Raw genomic sequence first — 27,281 nt, forward strand, 5'->3', positions numbered from 1 at the left:
CAAGACATAAAGCTTTGCGTCATGCAGTCATCAAGAGTACGCAAGTGGGCCTTCAGCTCCAAAAGCCCATACTGATAATGCTGCATTGAATGGCTTGCACGTTGACACTTGTTGATGGGCCAGCATTTAAATCTGTGTCAATTTGTGGAAGGGTTGCACTTCTGTCAGGTTGAGCGATTCTCTTCAATCGTCATTAGTCCCATTCTTGCAGGATCTTTTTCTGGCCACAGCGATGTTGGAGATTTGATGTTTTACCGGGCTCCTAATATTCATGGTACGCTTGTGAACTGGTCGTACGGGAAAATCCCCACTTCATTGCTACCTTGGAGGTGCTATGACCCGCTGCTCATGCGCCAATTCTAACACCATGTTCAGACTCACTTAAATCTTGATAACTTGCCATTATAGCAGCAGTAACCAATCTAACAACTGTGCCAGACACTTGTTGTCTTATACAGGCAATTGCCAACTGCAGTGTCATATTCTGCCTGTTTACATATCTCTGTATTTGAATACGTGTGCCTATATCAGTTTATTTGGTGCTTCAGTGTACATTATTTTATTAAGTAGTGTTGGTTGCTCTTTGAGGAGCTTTTTTCTGTATGATCAAGGAAAAACAACAATGTGAGGAAAAGATAGACTGCTACTTACCATAAAGATGCCCCCCCCCCCCCCACACACACACACACACACACACTCAAAGAGAGAGAGAGAGAGAGAAAAAGAAGCAGGCACACCTCATGCTGCACACATGACTGTCATCCCCAGCAGGTCAGACCGGAATGCAATTGTCATGCAGAATGGAAGCAGCAATCTGGAGAGGGTGGGGAAGGGGAGGGATAACAGTGTACAGGCAGGAGAGGAGAAGAGAAGAGCGCTGTCTGGCAGAGTGTGCTGGGTCTAGACTGCCAACAGGCACAGAGTTTGAAGGCTGTGAGGCAAGAAGGTGGGGAGGGGTAACGGAGCAAAAAAAGGAGAGTAGCTGGGAAGACGAGCGGGAGCGTTGGCAGAGGGTGGGAGACAAGAATACTGAGAAGGTGAGAGGAAAGAGAGGCTATTCTGGTCCCACTGAAAGAATTTCGGCCCTCAATGACCAACACCTCCTACTAATTGCCCATAATCTAGTCTCCCACATCAAAGATATCAACAACTTCCTCCACTGATTCTCTACCCTCTCCACCCCTTAACCTCCTGGATAACTACTCATCATTGTTAATACCACCTATACACCAACACACATCCTTCATGGCTGTGGTCTTACCATTACTGAACATTGTCTTTACCAATGTCCTGCAGACTCCAAACCCACTGCCTTAGTCCTCATACAGCTTACTCACTTTATCCTAATTCACAACTACACTCCTGGAAATTGAAATAAGAACACCGTGAATTCATTGTCCCAGGAAGGGGAAACTTTATTGACACATTCCTGGGGTCAGATACATCACATGATCACACTGACAGAACCACAGGCACATAGACACAGGCAACAGAGCATGCACAATGTCGGCACTAGTACAGTGTATATCCACCTTTCGCAGCAATGCAGGCTGCTATTCTCCCATGGAGACGATCGTAGAGATGCTGGATGTAGTCCTGTGGAATGGCTTGCCATGCCATTTCCACCTGGCGCCTCAGTTGGACCAGCGTTCGTGCTGGACGTGCAGACCACGTGAGACGACGCTTCATCCAGTCCCAAACATGCTCAATGGGGGACAGATCCGGAGATCTTGCTGGCCAGGGTAGTTGACTTACACCTTCTAGAGCACGTTGGGTGGCACGGGATACATGCGGACGTGCATTGTCCTGTTGGAACAGCAAGTTCCCTTGCCGGTCTAGGAATGGTAGAACGATGGGTTCGATGACGGTTTGGATGTACCGTGCACTATTCAGTGTCCCCTCGACGATCACCAGTGGTGTACGGCCAGTGTAGGAGATCACTCCCCACACCATGATGCCGGGTGTTGGCCCTGTGTGCCTCGGTCGTATGCAGTCCTGATTGTGGCGCTCACCTGCACGGCGCCAAACACGCATACGACCATCATTGGCACCAAGGCAGAAGCGACTCTCATCGCTGAAGACGACACGTCTCCATTCGTCCCTCCATTCACGCCTGTCGCGACACCACTGGAGGCGGGCTGCACGATGTTGGGGCGTGAGCGGAAGACGGCGTAACGGTGTGCGGGACCGTAGCCCAGCTTCATGGAGACGGTTGCGAATGGTCCTCGCCGATACCCCAGGAGCAACAGTGTCCCTAATTTGCTGGGAAGTGGCGGTGCGGTCCCCTACGGCACTGCGTAAGATCCTACGGTCTTGGCGTGCATCCGTGCGTCGCTGCGGTCCGGTCCCAGGTCGACGGGCACGTGCACCTTCCGCCGACCACTGGCGACAACATCGATGTACTGTGGAGACCTCACGCCCCACGTGTTGAGCAATTCGGCGGTACGTCCACCCAGCCTCCCGCATGCCCACTATACGCCCTCGCTCAAAGTCCGTCAACTGCACATACGGTTCACGTCCACGCTGTCGCGGCATGCTACCAGTGTTAAAGACTGCGATGGAGCTCCGTATGCCACGGCAAACTGGCTGACACTGACGGCGGCGGTGCACAAATGCTGCGCAGCTAGCGCCATTCGACGGCCAACACCGCGGTTCCTGGTGTGTCTGCTGTGCCGTGCGTGTGATCATTGCTTGTACAGCCCTCTCGCAGTGTCCGGAGCAAGTATGGTGGGTCTGACACACCGGTGTCAATGTGTTCTTTTTTCCATTTCGAGGAGTGTATTTCTCCATTGAAGGGAAAGTATACAAACAAATCCGCAGCACAACCATGGGCATCCTCTTCCCTGTTCTTGTTTCCCACCCTCTTTTTGTGTCACCCTCTTCAAATGCAGCCACCCATCTTTCTCCACTGCTCTCTTTTTTTGCTCCATTCCCCCTCCCCACATCTCTGCCCCACAGCCTCCCAACTCTGTGCCTGTTTGCAGTCATCCCTGCACGCTCTTCCTTAGAGCTCTCTTCTTTCTCCCACCCTGCTGTCTCTTCCCCTTCCCCATCCCTGCTTGCTCCAGATTGTTGCTTCCATTCCATGAGACAGCTGCATTCTGGTTTGAGCTGCTGGTCATGTGTGTGTGAGGTGTGTTTGCTTGTGTGAATATACACATTTGTCTGCTTATGTCTGTGTATGTGCGGATGGATAATTGTGTGTGTGCGAGTATATACCTGTCCTTTTTTCCCCCTAAGGTAAGTCTTTCCGCTCCTGGGATTGGAATGACTCCTTACCCTCTCCCTTAAAACCCACATCCTTTCGTCTTTCCCTCTCCTTCCCTCTTTCCTGATGAAGCAACCGTTGGTTGCGAAAGCTTGAATTTTGTGTGTATGTTTGTGTTTGTTTGTGTGTCTATCGACCTGCCAGCGCTTTTGTTGGGTAAGTCACATCATCTGTGTTTCTAGATATATTTTTCCCATGTGGAATGTTTCCCTCTCTCCCTCTCTCTCTCTCTCTCCCTCTCTCTCTCTCTCTCTCTCTCTCTCTTTTTTTTTTTTTTTTTTTTTTCCTCCCGCTTTTTCTGATGAAAGCTGTGGTCTCTAAGCTAATGTGTAAGTATCTTTTAATTGTGCTTGTCAGCAACTTAATGTGTCACCTTTACATTAAGTAACAATTTATCTTTTAGTTACATTGTTGATATTCCAACTTGGAGTTTCCATTGTTTGATCAAGAAAAATCTTAGCTAATGTTCCTGCCAGGTTACAGCCCATGGCTAAGCCTTTATTTTTTTTTTAAAGGCTTTAGCATTAAAATTGAAGAAGTTGTAGGGTAAGATTAGTTTTAAAAGTTGAGTAGTTTGACAATTTCTGCCTGGCTAAGTTTCCCGTATTTCAGAAAACTGTTCTTTAGAATATTAATTGTTTCATCTAGAGGAACATAGGTATGTAAGTGCACCACATCTAATGAAAGAAAATTGCTTCCTATTAGGATGTTAATATTTTTAATCTAATTAGTCAGTTCAGTTGTGCTCTTCAAAAAATGTGGATTTTTCACAAAGTTTAATTGTTGTTAATTATTTTGTTTGCTTTTTAACTCAGCAGAGGAGCAGGGCTTATCTATAGTTTACAATTGATCTTATAGGAATTTTATCTTCATATGTGTTCGATTGTGCTCTTGGATTCATAGCTACACAACTTTGATTTTCCCTGTCTGTAAGCAAAAATTGGCGTTTATTAAGTGCATTTTTAAGTAAGTTGTTGAGTTCAGTAATATTATTATATGGAAAACAATTAATGTTTTTTCTGTGTAGTCAGATTTAGATATGGTGACAGCCCAGTTTTCATGGCTCCTGACTTTCTTTAATACTTCACTTTGTCTGTACAGGAAAAGCATTTGTGTTTAAGGAAAGAAATGAAATTTATCTAACTTTCTGACATACGAAAAAAAAAGCAGTTCTACTCAGACATATTTTTGCAGCAGAGCTGTTGGTGGATTCCATCTCTAATCACCTGATGCTCCAAATATTTCCCTGTTAGGGGTACCAGTTGGCACCCAGATGCTTTCACACTGCAGAGATTAGCTGTCATCTACAGTGTCTGGTCTCCTTTGCTTTGGCGAGTATGAAGTGCCCTGGTGCTGAATGATTTTTTTATGTGGAGAGTTCATAAATCAAGTGAATACCAAGCACAGGCTGATCAGAGTCAAGGAAATGCATAATTCTTAACATGCAATGTTTTTACCTCCAGACCTACTGCAGAGGCTTAAACCTAATCAATTTATTGATTATTTCGGTAATCTTCTCCCTATTATGTGATTTTTAAAATGCCGAATGAAACCAAAATTTATGTAATTGATGTTCCATCCGAAGCTTTTTGTGTATAGTGTTTGTGTTAGTTTAGTGGAATAGTTTGGTGTTCAGACACTTGTCCTCAGAGACATTTATAGAAGAAGATGACAAGGCATTTCATAGGGAAAAATAATTTCATTACACATATTTAAATACGTAATAAAAAAAGTGGGCAGTAAGTGAAGATCTTTCTTGGTTAAAGGAATTTCTACTCCTCATCTTCATTCTGTTGAAGAAAGTCTCTGGTGACGTGGCAGTACCATTAGGCCACCGATTTCATTTAGCATCAATAGTAGAATAGTAAGATGGCTCCAATAGGAAAGTGTAGTGGCGCTTCTCTCTCGCTAAAAAGGCAAAAAATGAACAGTTCTTCGTGTAGAGAATGTGAAAAGCCTGTGATGAAGGGTATTCTGTGTATCAAATGCAACTTCTGGTTACACGAAAAGTGCGCGAAAGTAAATCTAAAGTTCGTCAGCGATGATTTTCCGTGGACATGTCACGGTCGTTTACGTGACGAAACGGCCGATCTCGGATCTTGTAAGTGCAGTTGATACAAAAAACGAAATTATAAAGATACTACGAAGTGACATTGAGGCATTAAAAACTGAACTTTCGACCATCAAGAAAGAAAACGATACATTAATACAAGAAAAGAAGTCCTGTCTGTGTAAAAGCCATCAAACGGAAAAGCAAGAAGATCGCGAAAATACGAGTGACCGATCGGATTTTAAAAACAACAACATTTCAAGTGTTCCCGTTGATGTCTCGGTAAACTCAGTAAGCCAAAAACCGGAAGATAAATATAAATGGAAGGTGGTGACACACAGCAAAAGGAAAAACAAGGCGACAGATACGCAACAAAAGGAAAATGACTTTTTGATAATTGGGGATTCGCTGCTGAAGAATATTGCTGTCCCCAATTGCAAGATCGACGTACGACCTGGAATTAGAACGCAACAGCACGGTAAACATTTTAAAAATATGGTAAATGCAAGACAAGATACTGCAGAACCAGATTCTGAAACCAGACATAACTATAAAGGGGCGTTTATACATGTTGGAACGAATTCATTAAGGAGCAGTAGCGAGGAAGAAATGGCAAACGAAACAAGAAACATGATTCGTTCTGCAAGAAATATGTATGCAGGATCTCGGCTGATACTTAGCGGGATAGTAAACAGAAGGTCGGTGAGTGAAAAATATATCGCCAAAATAAACCGTGCTCTTAAAGAACAATGTGATCGTCTTGGGGCAATTTTTATAGACCCAAACAAATTCCTATGTGAAAACTCACTGGCGAAGGATGGCTTGCATTTAAATAGACTGGGGCCTGTAACGTTCAGCAGAATGTTTGCAGATGTCTGCAAAACCATTAGAAGCAAGGGAAACTAATATGGCCTGAAGGGGGTGAAAAATCATACACTCTAGCTGGAAAAGAAAAATATAAGCACCATACAAAAAAAGACGATACTAAAGAATTTGCCCCAGAATACAGCTCACAACATGTAAATCAACAAAAGAAAAATTACATAAAAGTACTTCATCAAAATATTCAATACTTCGGTAACAAAAAATTAGAAGCAGAAGTACTCCTGAGTGAAGTAAGACCAGACATATTACGCATAAGTGAACGTGGACTAACTGAAAGTAAAATAAATAATGTTGCAGTAAAGGACTACAAACTAGCTAGTTACTTCTGCAGCTCTAAATATAAGGGTGGTGGCGTTTGTATATATATTAAAACAGGTACTCTATCAAAGAATGTAAACAGTGAAGCTGCTACATTGCCTGTAGCTAGAGAAAAAGACTTTGAAGTTACTGGTATAGTGGCAGAGGATTTTAGAGTGTTTTGTGTGTACAGGTCACCATGTGGCAATATTAGCATCTTTCTGAAAAAAATTGCTGGCTTATTGAGAATGAATATGAAGAGAAATTTTATTATATGTGGAGACTTCAACATTGACATGGGAAAAGACACAAAAATAAGACAGGATTTTGAAGAATTGTTAATACAGCATAACACGAAAGTAACAATAACCTCACCAACAAGAGTGACTTCACAAAGTGAGACAGGTATTGACAACATAATTACTAATATGTGTAACTATGAGTCACATGTAGTTCGTACAGAAATATCTGATTATCATGGACAACTAATCAGCTTTTGCAGCAGTAATGACACAGTTGTTGTTGTTGTGGTCTTCAGTCCTGAGACTGGTTTGATGCAGCTCTCCATGCTACTCTATCCTGTGCAAGCTTCTTCATCTCCCAGTACCTACTGCAGCCTACATCCTTCTGAATCTGCTTAGTGTATTCATCTCTTGGTCTCCCTCTATGATTTTTACCCTCCACGCTGCCCTTCAATACTAAATTGGTGATCCCTCGATGTCTAAGAACATGTCCTACCAACCGATCCCTTCTTCTAGTCAAGTTGTGCCACAAGCTCCTCTTCTCCCCAATTCTATTCAATACCTCCTCAATTAGTTATGTGATCTACCCATCTAATCTTCAGCATTCTTCTGTAGCACCACATTTCGAAAGCTTCTATTCTCTTCTTGTCTAAAGTATTTATCGTCCATGTTTCGCTTCCATACATGGCTACACTCCATACAAATACTTTCAGAAACGACTTCCTGACATTTAAATCTATACACGATGTTAACAAATTTTTCTTCTTCAGAAACGCTTTCCTTGCCATTGCCAGTCTACATTTTATATCCTCTCTACTTCGACCATCATCAATTATTTTGCTCCCCAAATAGCAAAACTCCTTTACTACTTTAAGTGTCTCATTTCCCAATCTAATTCCCTTAGCATCACCCGACTTAATTCGACTACATTCCATTATCCTTGTTTTGCTTTTGTTGATGTTCATCTTATACCCTCCTTTCAAGGCACTGTCCATTCTGTTCAGCTGCTCTTCCAAGTCCTTTGCTGTCTCTGACAGAATTACAATGTCATCAGCGAACCTCAAAGTTTTTATTTCTTCTCCCTGGATTTTAATACCTACTCTGAACTTTTCTTTTATTTCCTTTATTGCTTGCTCAATATACAGATTGAATAACATTGGGGATAGGCTACAACCCTGTCTCACTCCCTTCCCAACCACTGCTTCCCTTTCATGCCCCTCGACTCTTATGACTGCCATCTGATTTCTGTACAAATTGTAAATAGCCTTTTGATCCCTGTATCAGAACCAAAACAAACAACCAAAGAAATTAGGATCATCAACGAACAAAATATCAACACCTTTAGAACAATGTTAAGTAAGGAAACCTGGAATGAAACCCTACAGGCCCAGAGTGTAAATGAAAAATATGATGCATTTATTTCAACAATTAAGTACCATTTTAATGTAGCATTTCCCAAAATAAAGAGACAAGTAAGGCAGCAAGATCAAACACAGTGGATTATCAGTGAAATACTAGAACAGCGAAGGAAGCTTCAGGATGTGAGACGGATGGGCGAAGCTGAAAACTATAAAATGTTAAAAAGGAAGTATAGAAAAACAATAAGAGAAGCCAAAGCAAGAGCAATTGACACCACCATAGCGACCTCAAAAAATAAGGCAAAGGCAGCTTGGAATGCAATCAAAGCTGAAACAAAGGAAAAAGATGGGTCAAACAAAGAAGAAGGTATTAGGTCAATTAAAATAGACAACACAGTAGTCACAGATGGTATGGAAATAGCGAACATACTGAATAATAACTATATCAGTGTAGTGGAAAACTTAAAATTGGGAAGAAATAGTAAAAAACAGAATGGTATTAAGGCACCAAAAAGATCATGCAGTACTATGTTCTTAAGACCAGTCACGGAAGATGAATTGCGGAAAACTATACAGAAACTGAAGTCGAAGAAATCAACTGGTGATGATGAAATATCAAATCATGTAATAAAGATGGTATGTGAGGAGCTAATAACACCACTGCTGAACATAGCAAACTGTTCTTTCAGAGATGCAATTTTTCTAGAAAAACTGAAGATAATGAAGGTAGTACCAGTGTACAAGAAAGGGTATAAGGATGATCCCAACAACTATAGACCAGTTTCACTGATATCAGGTTTCTCAAAAATCCTAGAAATGCTTATGTATACCAGATTAGTTAACTATTTGGACAAACATAACAGTCTCATACCCTCACAAATCTACAGAATCAGCAATTACCAGTCTAACAGAATACATTTTACAGTCCTTAGATGAGAAAAAGGTTGTCTCTGCAATGTTTCTGGATCTTTCAATGGCATTTGACATTATTGACCATGAAATGCTGACACAAAAATTAAGCAACTATGGCATTCAGGGGCAACCATGTGAATGGATAAAATCATACTTGTGCAACCGCAAGCAGTATGTATCATTAGGAAACTTGTACCAATCAGAAACCAAACCCATCAAATATGGAGTGCTGCAGGGTTTGGTAATGGGGCCATTGTTATTTAATGTGGTTGTTAATGATATAGGTGTTGAGGAGGAAGAAAAGAAAATATTGTATGCTGATGACATGACAATACTAAATAGTGACCAAAATATGGAACAGCTTGAGAGAAGAGCATACATACCTGCAAATGTCACAGCTCAATGGCTGTTGGAAAATGAACTGGTTATAAATCTAAAAAAGACTATGTATGCAGCGTTTAAAAACAAGGAAAAAAGCTGTAGACATGGATTTAGATGTTGATGGAACAAGGCTGGAAGAAGTAGAATCTGCTAGATTCTTAGGTATTCTTGTGGATAATGAACTAAAATGGAAAAAACATATTAATAATGTCTGTAAGAAACTGAGCTCTGTCATATTCTTAATGATGCAGCTATCACAGTATTCAGACAAGAACCTTCTGTGTACAGTGTATCATGGACTTTTCGAACCATACTTACAGTATGGAGTGACTGTGTGGGGAAACTCAAACAAACAAGAGACAAAACAAAAGTTCACATTACAAAAAAAAAAAGCAATTAGGACCATCTTAAGAAGAAAGACCTCTGAAACATGCAGAAACTGTTTCAAGAATGTAGGTATCTTAACTTTTTCGTCATTGTATGTATACAGAACAATAATGTACATCACAATAGGTAGTGAGGACTGGATTACAAATGCTAGTGTACACACCCACAATACAAGAAGGAAGAATGAAATACGGAGCATACCCCACCAACTGGCAATGCTAGAAAGAGGACCCCAGTACTTTGGTATCAGACTACTAAGAAGTCTGCCCAAAAACCTGCAAGATAGTGTACTTCACAATGACTTTCCAAAGAAACTTAAAGACTATCTCATTGAAAAAGAGTTTTAAAGTGTTGCAGAATAGTTATGCCATTAAATTTATATATATTGTTATTCATTATCAGTGATGTGAAAATGTAAGCTAAAGGTGTAGAAAAATAAGTGATAATGAATGTTAATACTTTGACATGTCCTATATTACACATACATTTACTGTACAAAATGTAATCTTACAGGATCAAATAAAATTCAATTCAATTCATCTGATGCTTGTAATATGTTTTTCGGTGACAAAGTTTGTATGCTTAGGATCCCCTTATGATTTAAAAACCTGTCCTTGATCTGGTTGATGAAACAGCCTATGAAATAAAGAAAAATTGAAGGCCTCAAGTACTTTTCAGGACTCTCTGCCTCAAAGCCTTTGTGTCCCCGTGGTCCTTGGAATCTCCAGCTTAATTCCAGTAAGTTCTGCCACACTTTCTGCCTCCTCATACACTATACGAAAATGTGAATGAGAATCTTCCATTTTCTTTTCTAGATTCTCACACAGATCAACACAAACACATATACAGAGTGAGTCACCTAATGTTATCGCTGGATATATTTCGTAAACCACATCAAATACTGACGAATCGATTCCACAGACTGAACGTGAGGAGAGGGGCTAGTGTAATTGTTTAAAACAAACCTTACAAAAATGCACGGAAGTATGTTTTTTAACACAAACCTACGTTTTTTTAAATGGAACCACGTTAGTTTTGTTAGCACATCTGAACATATAAACAAATACGTAATCAGTGCTGTTTCTTGCATTGTAAAATGTTAATTACATCCGGAGAGATTGTAACCTAAAGTTGACGCTTGAAACCTCCGACATTCAGTTGCGTGTTGTAACAAACACGGGCCACGGTCGGCGAGCAGCATCTGCAGGGACATGTTTACGATGACAACCGTGTTTACGAGTGTGGCTGTAGTGCACTGTTGCTGTTTGGTCTAGGTGTCGCAATGTCCCCATATAGCGCTTGCTGCTACTGTTGTTCTGCATTCGTCTCCACACGCAGACCAACTGTAGTACACCGTGTTACCAGACGTCTGTGATAGTGTAGTGTTGTAGGAACTGTGACAATGGTATATTTGAACTCTGAAAAGGCGGAGATGATACTCATCTTTGGCGAGTGTCGACGAAATGCAGCTGAAGCCTGCAGGGTGTATGCAGAACGGTACCCGGACAGAGAGCATCCAACGTGCCGCACATTGGAAAACATCTACTGCCAACTGTATGCAACAGGTATGGTCATAGCATGCAAATGGGTCCGTAACAGGCCCATCACAGGAGAAGCAGGTGCAGTTGGTGTGTTAGCTGCTGTTGCCATGAACCGACACATGAGTACACGGGACATTGTGAGAGCCGGTGGACTGAGTCAAAGTAGTGTCATGTGCATACTGCATCGTCACCACTTTCACCCATTTCATGTGTCGCTACATCAGCAATTACATGGTGATGACTTTAATCATCGAGTGCAATTCTGTCAATGGGCATTAACAGAGAATGCGTTGCAGTTCTACCTGTTTACTGATGAAGCGGGTTTCACAAACCACGGGGCAGTGAATCTACGGAACATGCATTACTGGTCCGTGGACAATCCTCGCTGGCTCAGACAGGTAGAGCGACAGCGACCGTGGACTGTAAATGTAAGGTGCGGAATCATTGGCGACCACCTCATTGGTCCTCACTTCATTGCAGGGGCCCAAACAGCTGCAACATACATCGCGTTTCTACAGAATGATCTGCCAACATTGCTCGAAAATGTCCCACTGGAAATGCATTGACGTATGTGGTATCAGCTTTATGGTGCACCTGCACGTTCCGCAATTAACACTAGGCTGACCCTTGACAGGATGTTTGACGGGCATTTCATAGGACATAGAGGACGCATAAATTGGCCAGCCCATTCTCCTGATCTTACACCTCTGGACTTCTTTCTGTGGGGTACGTTAAAGGAGAATGTGTACCGTGATGTGCCTACAACCCCAGAGGATATGAAACAACGTATTGTGGCAGCCTGCGGCGACATTACATCAGATGTACTGCGGCGTGTACGACATTCATTACGCCAGAGATTGCAATTGTGTGCAGCAAATGATGGCCATCACATTGAACATCTATTGGCCTGACATGTCGGGACACACTCTATTCCACTCCATAATTGAAAATGGAAATCACGCGTGTACGTGTACTTCACCCCTCATGGTAATGTACATGTGCGTCAGTGAAAAAGACCAATAAAAAGGTGTTAGCATGTGGACGTAATGTGCTGTTCCAGTCTCTTCTGTACCTAAGGTCCATCACCGTTCCCTTAGGATCCCTACGTAATTCGGTGCTCTCCGATACACACGATCGAACAGCGGAGGAGTGGTACTCAAGCGTCAACTTTAGGTTACAATATCTCCGGATGTAATTAACATTTTACAATGCAACAAACGGCACTGATTACGTATTTGTTTATATGTTCAGATGTGCTAACAAAACTAATGGGGTTCCATTTAAAAAAACGTAGGTTTGTGTTTAAAAACATACTTCCGTTCATTTTTTTATTGTTTGTATTAACCAATTACACTAGCCCCTCTCCTCACGTTCGGTCTGTGGAATCGATTCGTCAGTATTTGATGTGGTTTACGAAATATATCCAGCGGTAATGTTAGGTGACTCACCCCGTATATAGGCCCCTCTGTTTTGACTGTAGTAAACTGGCTAAACCATGTCATGGGCTAAAAATCTGGCTAGCTACAGTCATTGACACCAAGAATGGCAGTTTGTCTATTGCTATTAAAAATGAAAATGCTTGGCTTGAAGTTCCTTTATCTGGGATTTCTTGTACATATATGAAAAAAAGTTTTGCATCGCCTTGGTTCTGAGAGTTCCGGAACATGTACAGAAAATTGGAACAAAGATAAACATAAACATCATTTCTGCCCTTTTTATTGCTCATGAAAGTCACACACTGTGTGTTGTACCACCATACAGCCTGACCTTCAGAGGTGGTGGTCCAGATTGCTGTACACACAGGTACCTCTAATGCCCACTAGCACGTCCACTTGCATTGATGCTTGCCTGTTTTCGTTTTGGCATACTATCTACAAGTTCATCAGGGCCCTGTTGGTCCAGATTGTCCCCTCCTCAATGGCGATTTGGCATACATCCCTAAGAGTGGCTGGTGGGTCATGTCGTCCATAAACAGCCCTTTGCAATCTATCTCAGGCATGTTTGATAGGGTTCATGTCTGGAGAACATGCTGGCCACTCCAGTCGAGTGATATCATTATCCTGAAGGAAATCATCCATCTTGGGGGCGCAAATTGTTGTCCGTGAAGACAAATGCCTTGCCGATATGGTTGCACTATCAATCAGAGGATGGCATTCATGTATCGTACAGCCGTTACAGCACCTTCCATGACCACAAGCGGCATACGTTGGCCCCACGTAATGCCACCCCAAAACAGCAGGGAACCACCACCTTTGCTGCAGTCGCTGGACAGTGTGTCTAAGGCATTCAGCCTGGCTGGGTTGCCTCCAAACACGTCTCCGACGATTGTCTGGTTGAAGGCATTTGCGACATTCATCAGTGAAGAGAATGTGATGTCAACCCTCCATTCGGCATGTTGTTGGGCCCATCCGTACCGCGCTGCATGGTGTCATGGTTGCAAAGATGGACCTTGCCATGGACATTGGGAGTGAAGTTGCGCATCATCCAGCCTATTGCACACAGTTTGAGTTGTAACACGACATCCTGTGGCTGCACGAAAAACATTATTCAACACGGTGGCGTTGCTGTCAGGGTTCCTTTGAGCCGTAATCCATAGGTAGCAGTCATCCACTGCAGTAGTAGCCCTTTGGTGGCCTGAGCAAGGCACGTCATTGACAGTTCCTGTCTCTCTTCCATGTCCGAAGAACATCGCTTTGGTTCACTCCGAGACACTTAGACACTTCCCTAGTTGACAGCCCTCCCTGGCACAAAGGAACAATGCAGATGCGATCGAACCATGGTACTGACCATCTGGGCATGGTTGAACTACAGACAACACGAGCCGTGTACCTCCTTCCTGGTGGAATGACTTGAACTGATCGACTGTTGGACCCCTTCCGTCTAATAGGCACTGCTCACGCTTGGTTGTTTACACCTTTGCGCAGCTTTCATGACATCTCTGACAGTCAAAGGGACTATGTCTGTGGTACAATATCCACAGTCAACATCTATTTCATGAGTTCTGGGAACTGGGGTGATGCAAAACTTTTTTTCGATGTGTGTATTTGTACAAAGATTAAATGACAGGAGGAAACAGTTCAACAAACAAGGAAATTGCAGCCAGCCTTTCCACCCCTGGTCTTACAGATGTTCATAAGCCTAGTTCTTGTTACTTTGGTGTGACCCGTAATACTTTATCATTCAGCCCTTTTAGTCCTCTTAGGCAATGCTTTGAAGAATGTGATGATTTTGTTTATGTTGGCTAGAGTTCTTGACTGCAGAAAAAGTGCATGAATGGCTTGCTTGAATGGCTAAGAGCTAAATTTAATGAATTGTTAGCACAATGAATGTAAATTGTCTGCAGATAGGGCTCTTGGAATTTTGTAGTACTTCCACTAAACACACGACTTATATTTGCTGCCCCACTGAAACCCAATCCATGAACATCATTCAGATTTAATCTCAGATCATGAATGTTTTCTTTTGAAACATCACCCAAAGCCAGTCCACGAAGATCATAAGCAGGAACACATCTGAAGAAATCTTCACAAATTATGAAAACATTTTTGTCTTTGTCACCATACTGATCACAAAGTGCAAACTGTACTGTCCCATAAATATCAGCAGTTTCATCTGCCAGCACGCTGAAAAACTTAGATTTGTTAATTTTCTCAACAAGTGGTTTCCACACTAAACCAATAGCAGTGTCCATAATTTCAATCAAAATGCTTTTATCAGACACATCATATTTTCAAAATTTTTCTTTTTTTTTTGAGTTACATTTCCTGCCTTAATTTGGAATCTCAACAGTGCCCTAAATTTACCATCATTTCCATGTGCACCTTTGTCTACCAACAGCTGTCCATAATCCCCACGTCCTGTGAGTGGTAGTCCCCCTCATCTGCTAAACGAAACAGTATTAACAATAGAGAAAAGCTTTGCTCCATTTTCACTTATTGTGTTTTTCAAATGAGTGTTCAGTTGAATGTTAACATTATGTCTTATTTTCAAATACTAATATACAATTCTGAGAATAAATGTAGGATTTCACTTGGTATCCTCTAATTTCATGACCTTTCAGTTGTTGTTTTACATTTTTCCATGTTGTGAATAGTTTTTTTTAGTAACAAACTCAACTGAACATGTGCACCTTTCCCCAAGTGTAATTCAGCTGCAAAAATAACACAAAGCTAACAGAAAGCAACCCCATTTCCTCCTGAATAATCTAACCACTGAAACTCTGACAATCATTGATGGTGAAATTTCGAATCCCTTTGCTACAAGTAAATTTGTAATTTATAGGTGGAACACAAGTTTTCACAATATATTTCCTGTTCCTCGTGTTGGCAGTTCCCTGAAGAAAAGATATCTATATTATACTGGTTGTAGTTTTGTAGGCTATGGATGAGTATTTTGAACACTAAACAATGGAAAATCCTGGACGGAATGTAACAATACCAGAGAAGGAAAGTTGCTAATCACCATATAGCGGATATGCTGAGTCGCGATAGGCACAATAAAAAGATTCATACAATTCTTTCCGCCATCAAGGCCTTTGTCAGCAGTAGACACACATACACACATGCACACACACAATCGCAACTTGCACACGTGTCTGCAGTCTCAGAGAGCTGAAACTAGAGTTCTCTGAGACTGTGGACGTGTGAAAGTTGCGTTTGCGTGAGTGTGTATGTGTATGTGTGTCTACTGCTGACAAAGGCCTTAATGGCCGAAAGCTAGCATTGTGTGAATCTTTTTATTGTGCCTATCGCGACTCAGCATCTCCGCTATATGGTGAGTAGCAACTTTCCTTCTCTGGTATTGTGTTTTGAACATTAGGTGTACCTGGCTGCATTTCAACAAGTTGGTAAAGCTGGCTTCCATCTAGATGTCTTGTTCTTGAATGCTGTGGATTGCCTTTATTGTGTTCTGAAGTGATGTTCACTACTCCTGTATTCCAGTTGGATTAAAACTTTCTTTTGTTTGCAGGTGGAAAAAACCAAACAAAATTGCGTCTTTTCTTTTCCATTGCTGAATAATCAACAGTATAACTACACTAAACACAACATACAAATCAACAATGCATTGTAACTTGTACCATGTTGTTTGACTAATTCAGAATAGTCACACCACTATGACAGCATCCTAACGGGTACCAATACAGAAGATCCTACGAAACGTGTAAAGCTAGCAGATTCCACTAATTCATAGCAAATATGTTGACTTACACAGTGTCACTGTCATTCTGCTCATTGTTGCCAGGAAGAATCAGGTAGGCTCAAATAGCTCTGAGCACTATGGACTTAACTTCTGAGGTCATCAGTCCCCTAGAACTTAGAACTACTTAAACCGAACTAACCTAAGGACATCACACACGTCCATGCCCAAGGCAGGATTCGAACCTGCGACCATAGCGATCGCGCGGCTCCAGACTGTAGCACCTAGAACCGCTCGGCCACTCCGGCTGGTGAAGAATCAGGTAGCAACTGAACATTCATAAAATGAAATGCACGGGTGAAACTAATAAATAGGTTTGGTTCGGTATTAGCGTTCAACACCTCAAGGGCGCTGAATTCACATCTCTTCACAATAAAGTTTTTGACACATTTCCTACTTCACAGAAATCTTAATTAGATGAAAAATTTTGAGCTTACTTCACCAGACAGTTGTCAGTAAAAGTGGTAGTGAAGAACATGAGAATTAGGTGTTAGTTGTACCAAACTTGTCTGATTAAGGTGCACTCAATATATTCCTTAATTATTGAAACTCAGGTTATTCTGTAACTAAAAATACTTCCTAAAGGTGGGGGAATGAATATGTTTGACAGTTTGTGCAGCCTAAGCACAAGACAATTTTACAAGTTGTGATGGTCACGAAAAAGTTTCCAGTGAGCCAGGAAAATGCATCAGCAGTGCTCTTTACATATCATAATTTTATTTGTTTGACAAAGCTGAAATGGCTACTGATTTTGACTGCACTGTTACATGTAACACAGTGATATGTGTAATGCAACATGTTTTTTCTCTGGCCTGAAGGTGGTCATTACCGACCGGACTAAATAACCTAATTAAAATAAACATTGTGATCCAAGACTGGAATTATAATGAAACATAAAACAATTTGGATCATCATTGCTTTTAAAATATAATGTGCAAAATGGCATTGGTTATTCTTAAATCACTGCGTCAAATGTTTTATTCTTGATGCTTTTCCAAATTTCTCAAAGAGGAGAGGTTTCTAGTATGGTCTTCCAGGAACAGCAGCTGTTAAACAATTTAGTTGGTAGTATTTTCATTTTTTGTTACACTACACTTCTGCAAATTCATCAACGAATTTGTCATATAAAGTCTACCTGAGAAGTTACTTTGTCTACCAGTATGCCCAACCACTCATTGTCTTGATGGGCCATCAGCATTTGCTTAGTGGCACAAGATGATCTACCTAAGGTCAATGCAACAGTACATGATGTTTAGCAACTCTGTGACAGTCCACTTATTTGTCTGTATTGCACTCAATTATGTTGATAAATTCACTTGATAGCCACTTACCACATTGAAACACTGAATAATACTCACTTAAGATGTGATATTGCGGTAATAAATCTTTTTTAACTCCAAGAATGTCATCCTACAATAAGTTAAAACTATTCTTCACTTTAATGTTTGAAACAATATGCTATAGTCACCATCATAACAATGAAAGAGTTCTCTGGGCACCAGTTAGCTTGGTGTTCACACTTGTTACATCCTCCAAAGGCTGTGCTATCTATTAGTTCAAAGCTTGCTGGAGGACTATTGTACTTTGTCAGTCTGTTCCTGTCTTCTTTCAAGTAGGTACAGGCGGCCAGCACAGAATTCAGTTATACAACCACAGCGATAATGCAGCCACTGTTGCATAGACTGAATAATCAGCTTTAGATAACCTTCAGCTTTCTACTTCACTTTGATTTCTTTTATTACTGTATTATTATTATAGTTATTGTTATTTTGCAGAAGTCAGAAACATCACATATGGGTGGGCTAACAGCTAAAGCTGCTGCCAGTTGTACAATACAGTATCCTCTGCCAGAAGTGATCATTTTCAATTTACAACCAAAACACTATGAATAATAACTGGATTTTTCATTAGCAGAATAGATTTTGTATATTCTTAGAATATATTGATCTAGATTACTGACAGGACCAGTTTCCTGCATTTTTTGTAGTATTTTCTCTTGCACATGTTGCCAAAGGAAGTGGAAAAACTGACATGCTGCTTTTACTTAGTAACATTGCTATGCTGACTGCACTTACGTGTAATTGCTGATCATATTTGTGCCGTTTAATATACTGTGTGTAAACTGTAGTATAACATTCATTTCAATCACATGCATCCTTCGTGTTATGAAGTTGGATAGGCCAGTTTAGCAGTAGAACTGCAGACACAAAGATCATTTGCCTTGGGGAGATTTGAACAAGCATTATAGGATCCTCCTATGTTTCTGACAAAGTGGAGATTGTATTAAGCTTGTCAATGAAGTGCTAAGGTAAACATAGAGGATCATTATACAATTTATTTTTGTGATTAAACAACCACCATATGTAAAAATACATTTTTTAACAAGTGGGTATTAAATCTAGCACACTGTTTTTAGTAGGAAGATACAAAGTGTGGTTTATTTCTCTTGAGAACAATATTAATGACAAATATTCTAGGGCACTTTGTTGGACAAAGGCTTGGGATCAGGAATGGAGGAAGAATGGCATGTAAATGAAGTTATATATACATTAGTGTTCTTAATCGTAACTTCTGTGATTTCTAAGTATGTCATTTGAAATCAAAGGTGAAGAAATAAAACAAAACCCTCTACATCTAATATTCTATTTGACAAATGGGCTGCATTTTGTCTTGTCTAGCTACTGATTAATAAACAACATCAATTTCAGGAGGGAGCAGAGATGGAGATGCCAAAAAGAAAGGATCCATGACGTGTTAAGACTCCAAATCTTACTGGTGATTTATGAAGCATCATTTCAGAACTGCCATGACGATATGTTGAACAGACTACTGGCAGAGGAACCAGAGATGCCACACACATGGTCAGCTATCGAAGAGAGAGTCTGTTGCTGTGTATAAAAATTACTTTATCATTTCTCTATTACTCTGGACAGCAAACTGAAAACAAACAATGGACTTAATGCAGCAGAATGTATTTTTGGTCATTTTTAATTTGTATAACTCCAAATACGAAGAACAGAAGACTCCTTTCATTCAAATAGTTCTTATAATATCAGATTATCTCTTCCACTTGGTACTTCTGTCATTTTAAATATTATTAATAAAAAAAATGTGGTAACAGCATGCAGTCTCAAGATGGATAACTTAATCAACATGGTCTGATCTCATACTATACGTGTGGTTGTGACTAAAGTGTAATTAGTCACACCAACAACAAATGTTCCCAAGAATCAATACACGCACTTTGTAACATTAATTAATTTCATCTATGTGAGGCCAATTAGGAAATACATTAAATAAAAGTCATACTGTACTATGGATGAAAGTTCATAGGATTTCATATTGTCAATATTTGACTGTGCTCTTAAGTGCTCACTGTTTTTATATTTAGGAAGATCCTTGTAATTGCATTTAAGTTCAGTAATTATAAAATATGTGAGTACATAGCAAACATTTCTTAAATTGAGCCTTTTTCATGTTTTCATAACTGAAGCAGGTGTGTCTCGTCAGGATCTACAACATCGCAGACACTGCAGTTAAAAAAATAATTTATGCATTTATATGTAAAGAAAGCTCCATTGGATTTGTTTATTTTTAAAATAAATTATTGTACAGAAAATATACAATAAATAAGCAGAGATCTCACTCCACCTGCAATATTTCTGAAGTGAAAGTGGATAACAATGGGTAAGTAACATAGCAATACTCACAAACCACAACATACAATGCCGTGAAAAAACTATAAATGCATCAACTCATAAAAAGAATAAGTTCCATGGGTGTTTTCCACACAAAGATACAGCTGTTTTGGAACACAAGTAGTACATTGATATGCCAAATTAACAATATACATCTTAAATATTGAGAAATATTTTAGGTGTAAAAACAAAAGTTTTTTGACTACGTGTCACAAACCATGGAACAACAAAATACAATTCTTTATTTTAACAATGAAAGCAGTTTTTGCTTTGATGTTTACATTACTTTGTATCTATAGCACAGTTTTCTGTCTTCTGAGACAAACTATCACCATTTCCACTTTCAGTAACATCAACTGTACCAGCACCAGGATCAGTTTTTGTATCCTGTGACTGGCTTTTGATGTCATTTTTTGTATCATCTGTAGATTCAAGTTGGCACTCTGAGGAGATAGAGCTCTGGTCTTCATTGCACCCGTCTGCAGGCTTTCCTTCTGTCACAACACAGTCTTGGCCTTTACCATTTTCTTCAGAAGTGTCGACATTACCTGCACTGTCACATGGGCTTGCTTTTTCTTCTTCATTAACAGCAGGTTCTCCTGCACTGTCTTTCTGTGCAGAATCTTCATCGCCCTTTTTTCCTTCTGGTGAGGCTAATTCTAAAAGATTGTACTTGCGGAATCTGAAGTAGTCTGGCAGTATACCAATACAACACATTGAGCGAATTACTTCAATAATTACAGTCAACTGGGGTTGTTTTAAGTCAACACGGTTGTTTATGTTCCTCATTTTTATCATTTCTGCCAATTCTGCAATGGCGTCATCACGAGATACCATGTTGCTGTTGCGGCGGCTGAAAGTAGGAACATTTTAATTAGTTTATGAATTAAAACAATGTATGGCTAAATTATATGTTATAGAAGAACAATACACAGAACTACCTTTTAACTATGGTCGTCAGTGTAGAATAAATTTTAATTCAAGGAACTACTTAATGGAATATTAAAGTAAAAATTTAACTGACATGGTAATAATGGCCCTAGCAACATTACTCAATATGACGCAGTTTAAACACTGGGTTTGAAAAAAGAAACAAAAAATTTTAGCTGACAACATGATCACCATGGATGATATAACTGCGATATAACTGTCAATCATGGTTGCAAGTGAAAAGATTGATTTGTTTCAGTCCTCTAGACACTTTACTGAAAAATGTTAATATTTTCACCACTGTGACTCTTCAAGCTTTTCACCACTATCTGCTGACAGTGAGAGATGAGATACTCATCTTATGTTAGAAACTTGTATGAATAAATTCTGACAAAAATATTGTAATGGATGTAATGTGAATGTGGCAACTATCTAAGTTGTACTTCATTTTTCTCTTGTTTCTTCTCTTTGAAGAACTGAAACATGTAATACATTCTACCTAAACGCTTACTTTATTTTCAAACACAAGGGTGATGTTGCAGACTTGACACACTTAGGTGCAGAGAATCTTAATTGACAGCAATAAGCCACTTAATTGACAATTGTCTGCATTGTCTTTAATTCAGAATGAATTGACATTCGATACAACAGTAGCCCTTATAATTTAATATGTAACACCTTATTAAATAACATCAAGCTGGGTGACTAATTCAAGACAACAAAGACATGCACACACATCCTACACACTTTCATCCCCACAACTGATTTATTAGTCTGGACTATGCTCTAAGAGTGGCCATGGTGGTCTAACAAGTAGAGCACTAGGATCTGCCCCAGAAGGTCTTGGGTTCCATCCCAGACGAGAATGGGGATTTTTCTTTGTTTCAGTCCCTTCAAAAAATCCCCAGGCCCACTCAACCTGCTGTACAATTGAGTACAGGTGATCTTTATTGGAAATACCAGGTGGGCAGTGTGCTGAAACTGCCAACTTGCCCCTTCTCATACTGAGATGACTTAAGGCTGCACACTACCTACAGTCAGACCACAAGTATGTTTATGGGCTGAGCACTAGAGACTTCACGTTTTTCATGCTTTACAGCCCTGCTTTCTGACATATACTATCTCAGAAATACTAAAATTTTGTTTTTTATTAGAGGTTTTTGTTATAATACAGATTACATATAGCACTCTCTCATATTACAAGCCAGAAAACTGTTATTTAATAACTCACGATTTCTGGCTGAAAAGGAATACACCACACATATTTTCTTTAAACATTTTCAAAGTTTTATGAGAAAACGACTGTTCACTAAAAATCTTTACAAAAATATTGCAAGTGATGATGAGGTTCATGGACAGGCAAAACACAATACTCACTTGATTATTATAGAAAAAGTCTTTTCTTCTTTGGTAAAATATTTGTCAAACAGCACTGACACTTTCTCCTTGATGTCATCCAAGTAAGCCTATGGGGCAAATAAAGAGGGTATTTTAAGCACAATTTTTCATTGTATGCCCATTTAGTTTTCTCACAGCTTAAAGTACTCAAATGAAAATTAATTCTATAAAACTATAAAATTATGAGGCAAATCATCTGACCATTACTTACCTTCTGGAGGTGAAATATTTAGTATTGCAATAGACAAACAACAGTATACAACACTACATTAACTTTCAGAAACTAGTAATTTCGTTTCTCAGGGAGGTGAGAGGGATAGTCAGAGAAGATTAAAAAGAAAGGGCAGGTCATTCAGACTCCACCAGCTTGAGAGAAGCCAACTGTAGTGAAATCTCCTCGTCCTCACACGTGCGTGAGGGGGGGGGGGGGGGGGGGGGGGCGGGGGGCATGAGGATTTCTTCCAAGAATCTAACACACACACACACACAAATGTTCAGAGACAACAATGTGTGTGTGTGTGTGTGTGTGTGTGTGTGTGTGTGTGTGTGTGTGTGTGTGTGTGTGTGTGTGCGCGCGCGCGCGCACATGCATGCACCTATATGATGTTTGTGTACAAGGATTTTTGTTACCTAGTAACGGACTTTATCTAATAGCTTATCCAACAGTCTACTTTTAAATGTGTCTGTCTACTGCTCAACATCACTGAGCTAAGTGGGGTGATAAGTAATGTATCCTAACACATGTTGTTCTTCTCTCCCAGATTTTACATCATTTAATACGCGTCGACAAGACAGAAGCACCAGTGTTCAAAACTGATACCTCCACCAATAGGGAAAAAAGATATGACATGTTCAGAGAAAAAGAAATTACTCTAGAATTATCCAGCACAGTCACCCAAAACAAATACAATCTGAAGGTGAACCAGAAACTTAAGACCAACAGCAGAGGAGACTTATGTGTGACTCTCTGACTCTCTTGAATAATAAGTCTAATTTTCTGTAATCTTTTTCTCTGCCAGATGCAAGAACTCCTCTCTAGAAAAGTTGGCATTTGTCAGCTTTTGTTAATGTGTTTTTCTGCAGTTGCATAATTTTAGCAAATGTGATCTTCCACAAACATATTCTTTTGGATCCCATATTCACTTCTCCCCCTTTTCTTCAAGGCACTGGGAATGAGAAAGGAGGAATCAACTGAATACATATATCATATAATGGTAACAGAATGCCTGCACACCAGTTACTGTAACAATAGCAAGCAGCATAGGCATGCTACAATCAGGCAGCTTATTCAACAAAGGGAAGAAGCATACAAGAATTTCAAATGAAGTTAAAAGAATGATGGAGAAAAGTAAAAACCACACTGAATTCTGCTCATAAGAGACAAGTTGCAGGAACAGACTGAGCAGGCAGCCACAGTCACAGGCAGAATCCACTGAGTCAAATAATATCCTTTAATTGGGCATGCTGTTGTTTATAACAGCTGTAATACACTACTTTTTCAGAACTCAATTATTATGCCACTTTTTTCCTGGTAATAATGATTTCAAGCTGTAGAGGTGTAAACTGGCTTTCCAAAACATAAAACTCTCACTACTTGCCAAAACTTGCTAACCCACTGATTTAAAGACGTCCATTATATTACGTTTTCCTTGCAAATATAGGTGCTGGATTTGATGTGCCTTTCAACAAAAATACATGGCACAGGCTATTCAAATAATTTCTTGAGGCAGCAACACGTGCAAACATGAGCAAAACGTTCTTTAATATAATTCAGTGATAGGTGTCCCACTGTGGTACAGTCTGAGTAGAAATTGGAAGGACTGAAGAGGAAGGAGTGATTGGCTGAGGTATTGAGCCTGACTGTATAAGATGTTCAGATGGTTGCTTACAAATAGCATGTATCCAGACTTACAAGGGAATGGTCCAATCCAACATGTGAAACCTAACCTTATGTTTTTTTCAGACAGGAAGAATACACTGAATGAAATGCTGTCATTTGAATAACTTGCAGTTCATATCATCAGTTAGACTGTTGCATATGTAACTGCTACTGCAGTGACTAGCAGAGGAAAGAAAATCAAATGATGTTACATTACAGATGACTTCCATCAATCGGGACTTTAATATGTTGACATGAAATGTTTTATAACAATTTCTGTAGTACAGCTCTTATTATAATTTTCGAGTGTGGTATATTTTACTAACAATCAAACATTTCCTCGAATTTTCCCGTAGTCAATGCAAAACTGCAACATGTCTAATGGATGATGAAAACACCTGAGAAAAGAGAGATTAATGCATTTGGTCTCAACACAGTAATAAGTTATTTAATTTAAACAGAAACTGGAATGGAGTAGGATATGGTTAAGGCCGTTGTTCTGCATATTGTGCTGCTTACCAGGCATACTTTTTCAAATTCTTAAAACCTGGAGATGCAAAGTGACAATGCACAAGTGAGCAAAGTTTAACAATACTACTCTGCTAATAAGCCTGAAATGACAAAGAGCCATCAGAAATCATACCGCCTGACAATTTTCTGAAAAATGCTTTACAGTGTTGAAAAAAGATTTCCGTCGGGAGGCTAAATCTTTCAACACAGAATTATTCTCTTATGGAACTGAACAGTCCTTTTTTAAATTTTTGCTCCTACTTTGGCTTGAGGTTCAGAAGACAGGTATAAAGCTGCAAAAACAGTAATCCACTGATAGTTAGCACTGGCATTGTCGTATACAAATGAATCACAGCTTTCATTGACAGCACAAGCAACTTTGCCTTTCTTTTGAAAAGCAGTTCTTGGACAAAACCTGACTGACTGGTTTCATACGCAGCATTTTAAGGCATAACAAGAAGCTTTGTCTTTATTGCTATTAATTTAGCTATAATATTACCAATTAATCACATCTCCTCTACACATTAGTTTGAAGCACATTTTGTAATTTTGTGACTCCCTTTTCCATACAATTTCCTGAATCTATTTAACTAGGTGAAAGAAACCTGGAAATCAACAATGTTAATCTCACGTGCAATTCAGAGGGCACAGTCACATAGATCACCCTTAGTAACAGCGCACTGGCTTTCTCGACAGTTCTAAATCTTTCGAACAGTTTTTCTTTCACAATTTTGCAAACTTCATTTAGATGTGTAAATCTTTGTGCTGTTTATACAATTCGCCTACAGAGTTTACGATACGGAATGGGCTTTGCACACTGCTTAACTCTTTAAGCGTTTTCTCCCTCCTTCGTAAACTAAAAAATTTTCAGCCTGTCCTTTGACACTGAAAGCCAGTATAACACATTTTCTTTGGGATAGGGAGGTACTGTGTTTTTGTTATCGATTTTAATTAGCACAACAATCACTGTTCAAACCACTGTTCACAAATTTGTCAGTTATTTCCTGTATTCTCTTATGTTTCCATAATTTCTAACAAAATGCTGACATTATGCAAATGAATGTCCAAGAAATCGACTAAAAATTAACACATATCTAGGTCTTCAGGAGAAGTAGATCATTTCCATTGCATACAATGTCCTTCATATTTCTTCTTTGCAAAATTGAAAACCTTAATTGGATTCCACTACACTGTGAAAGAGGCTCCTTGAGAAAAATTTACTTGTAATATATTCTGTCTAATCAAAATTATAAACTGTTTTGCTGACATTAAGTACCTGCATAAAATAGTAGCATTATACCTATTTTAAATGTAAGCCATTTAGTGAATTTCAATATTTTGATAAGGCAAGGAGACATAAAATAAACAAAAACAAATTGTTTACATTAATTTTTATCTTCATTTCCTGTTTTGCTTACTAAGTCTGTCATCTATGGTATCACTGTTTTTAATTACCACCATCATCCTAATAGCACAGTTGTGAAAATTTATCTCGTCACTGTGACAAATATTTAGCTGTTTCTTCCAAATATGTTGTAAATTTATTTGTTTATTTTTTTACTACACACATCTCAGATTTCGTACATGAGAATGTTTCTCGCTTCCAAACATACCATCTGCCTGCCCCTCTCTCATTGGCTGCACAGAACCAGCAACTGACAAACCCTCTTTTGTTCCTGTCAAACCTCATGGTGTGCAACAACAACAACATTGCTACAGAAAACACGTAAGTACGCCACTGGGTACTTTCTAGACCTTTACCATTCCTGTAGAAATGTATACCACTGTTGTTTATTTTCCCAATTATAAGGTCAATTTAAATGGATTCAGGCAAACTGCAGTTTAAATGTGGTAGATGTCCATAAAAAGACATATTATGTGGCACAGATTCCTATGGTTGGCAACACAAGATAATCTGCTGCATGCTAACTACTCCCCTCCCAGCACTAATCATAGTTCTAAACCAAGCTGGTGTCAATGTTACCCCACCATAGTGCAGGGCTTGAGTAACTGTGGGGGGAAGGAAAAAAAAAGGACTGCACTATCTTCTAGGGCACAGTTCATATGTAACACCACCAATTAATATATAAATAAAAGATTGACTCAGTATAATTCTCAACTTTTGTTTGTCCTGTGATCTAATGATGTCTGTTGGTACTATCTCCATGACTGGTCTTGCCACTGCAATTTATTCTTGCAAGAACAATTATGGCCAGTTTATTAAGATACATTTCGTTTTTTAGACACTTAATTCTGGTTTAGTTTTCTTTCTTGTTTTATATGAATCTTATCATCTTGTTCTAAAGCTGATAAAAAGGTGGTAACATTTTTATCCTGGGTTCTAATACT

General features: G+C 39.5%; 2 protein-coding genes across 3 annotated transcripts in view; one reads left to right on the forward strand and one right to left on the reverse strand.

Annotated features, from left to right (window-relative positions):
- The window catches only part of LOC126473353 (sodium-coupled monocarboxylate transporter 2-like), a 240,428-nt gene extending 220,438 nt beyond the window's left edge, over positions 1-19,990 (forward strand). For both annotated transcript variants that reach the window (XM_050100352.1, XM_050100353.1), the window contains exon 15: positions 19,226-19,990. In XM_050100352.1, the coding sequence (XP_049956309.1) occupies positions 19,226-19,267 (42 nt within the window). In that variant the 3' untranslated portion in view covers positions 19,268-19,990. The remainder of the gene's footprint in view (positions 1-19,225) is intronic.
- Positions 19,991-20,090: 100 nt separating this feature from the next.
- LOC126473355 (THUMP domain-containing protein 1 homolog) overlaps positions 20,091-27,281 on the reverse strand; it is a 31,661-nt gene continuing 24,470 nt past the window's right edge. The window contains exons 4-5 of the mRNA XM_050100354.1: positions 22,523-22,611; positions 20,091-21,068 (exon numbers count right to left, since the gene is read on the reverse strand). Coding sequence (XP_049956311.1) covers positions 20,498-21,068; positions 22,523-22,611 — 660 coding nt within the window. The 3' untranslated portion in view covers positions 20,091-20,497. The remainder of the gene's footprint in view (positions 21,069-22,522; positions 22,612-27,281) is intronic.

Source organism: Schistocerca serialis, chromosome 4, assembly GCF_023864345.2.
Source record: "Schistocerca serialis cubense isolate TAMUIC-IGC-003099 chromosome 4, iqSchSeri2.2, whole genome shotgun sequence".
Classification (NCBI taxonomy): Eukaryota; Metazoa; Arthropoda; class Insecta; order Orthoptera; family Acrididae; genus Schistocerca; species Schistocerca serialis.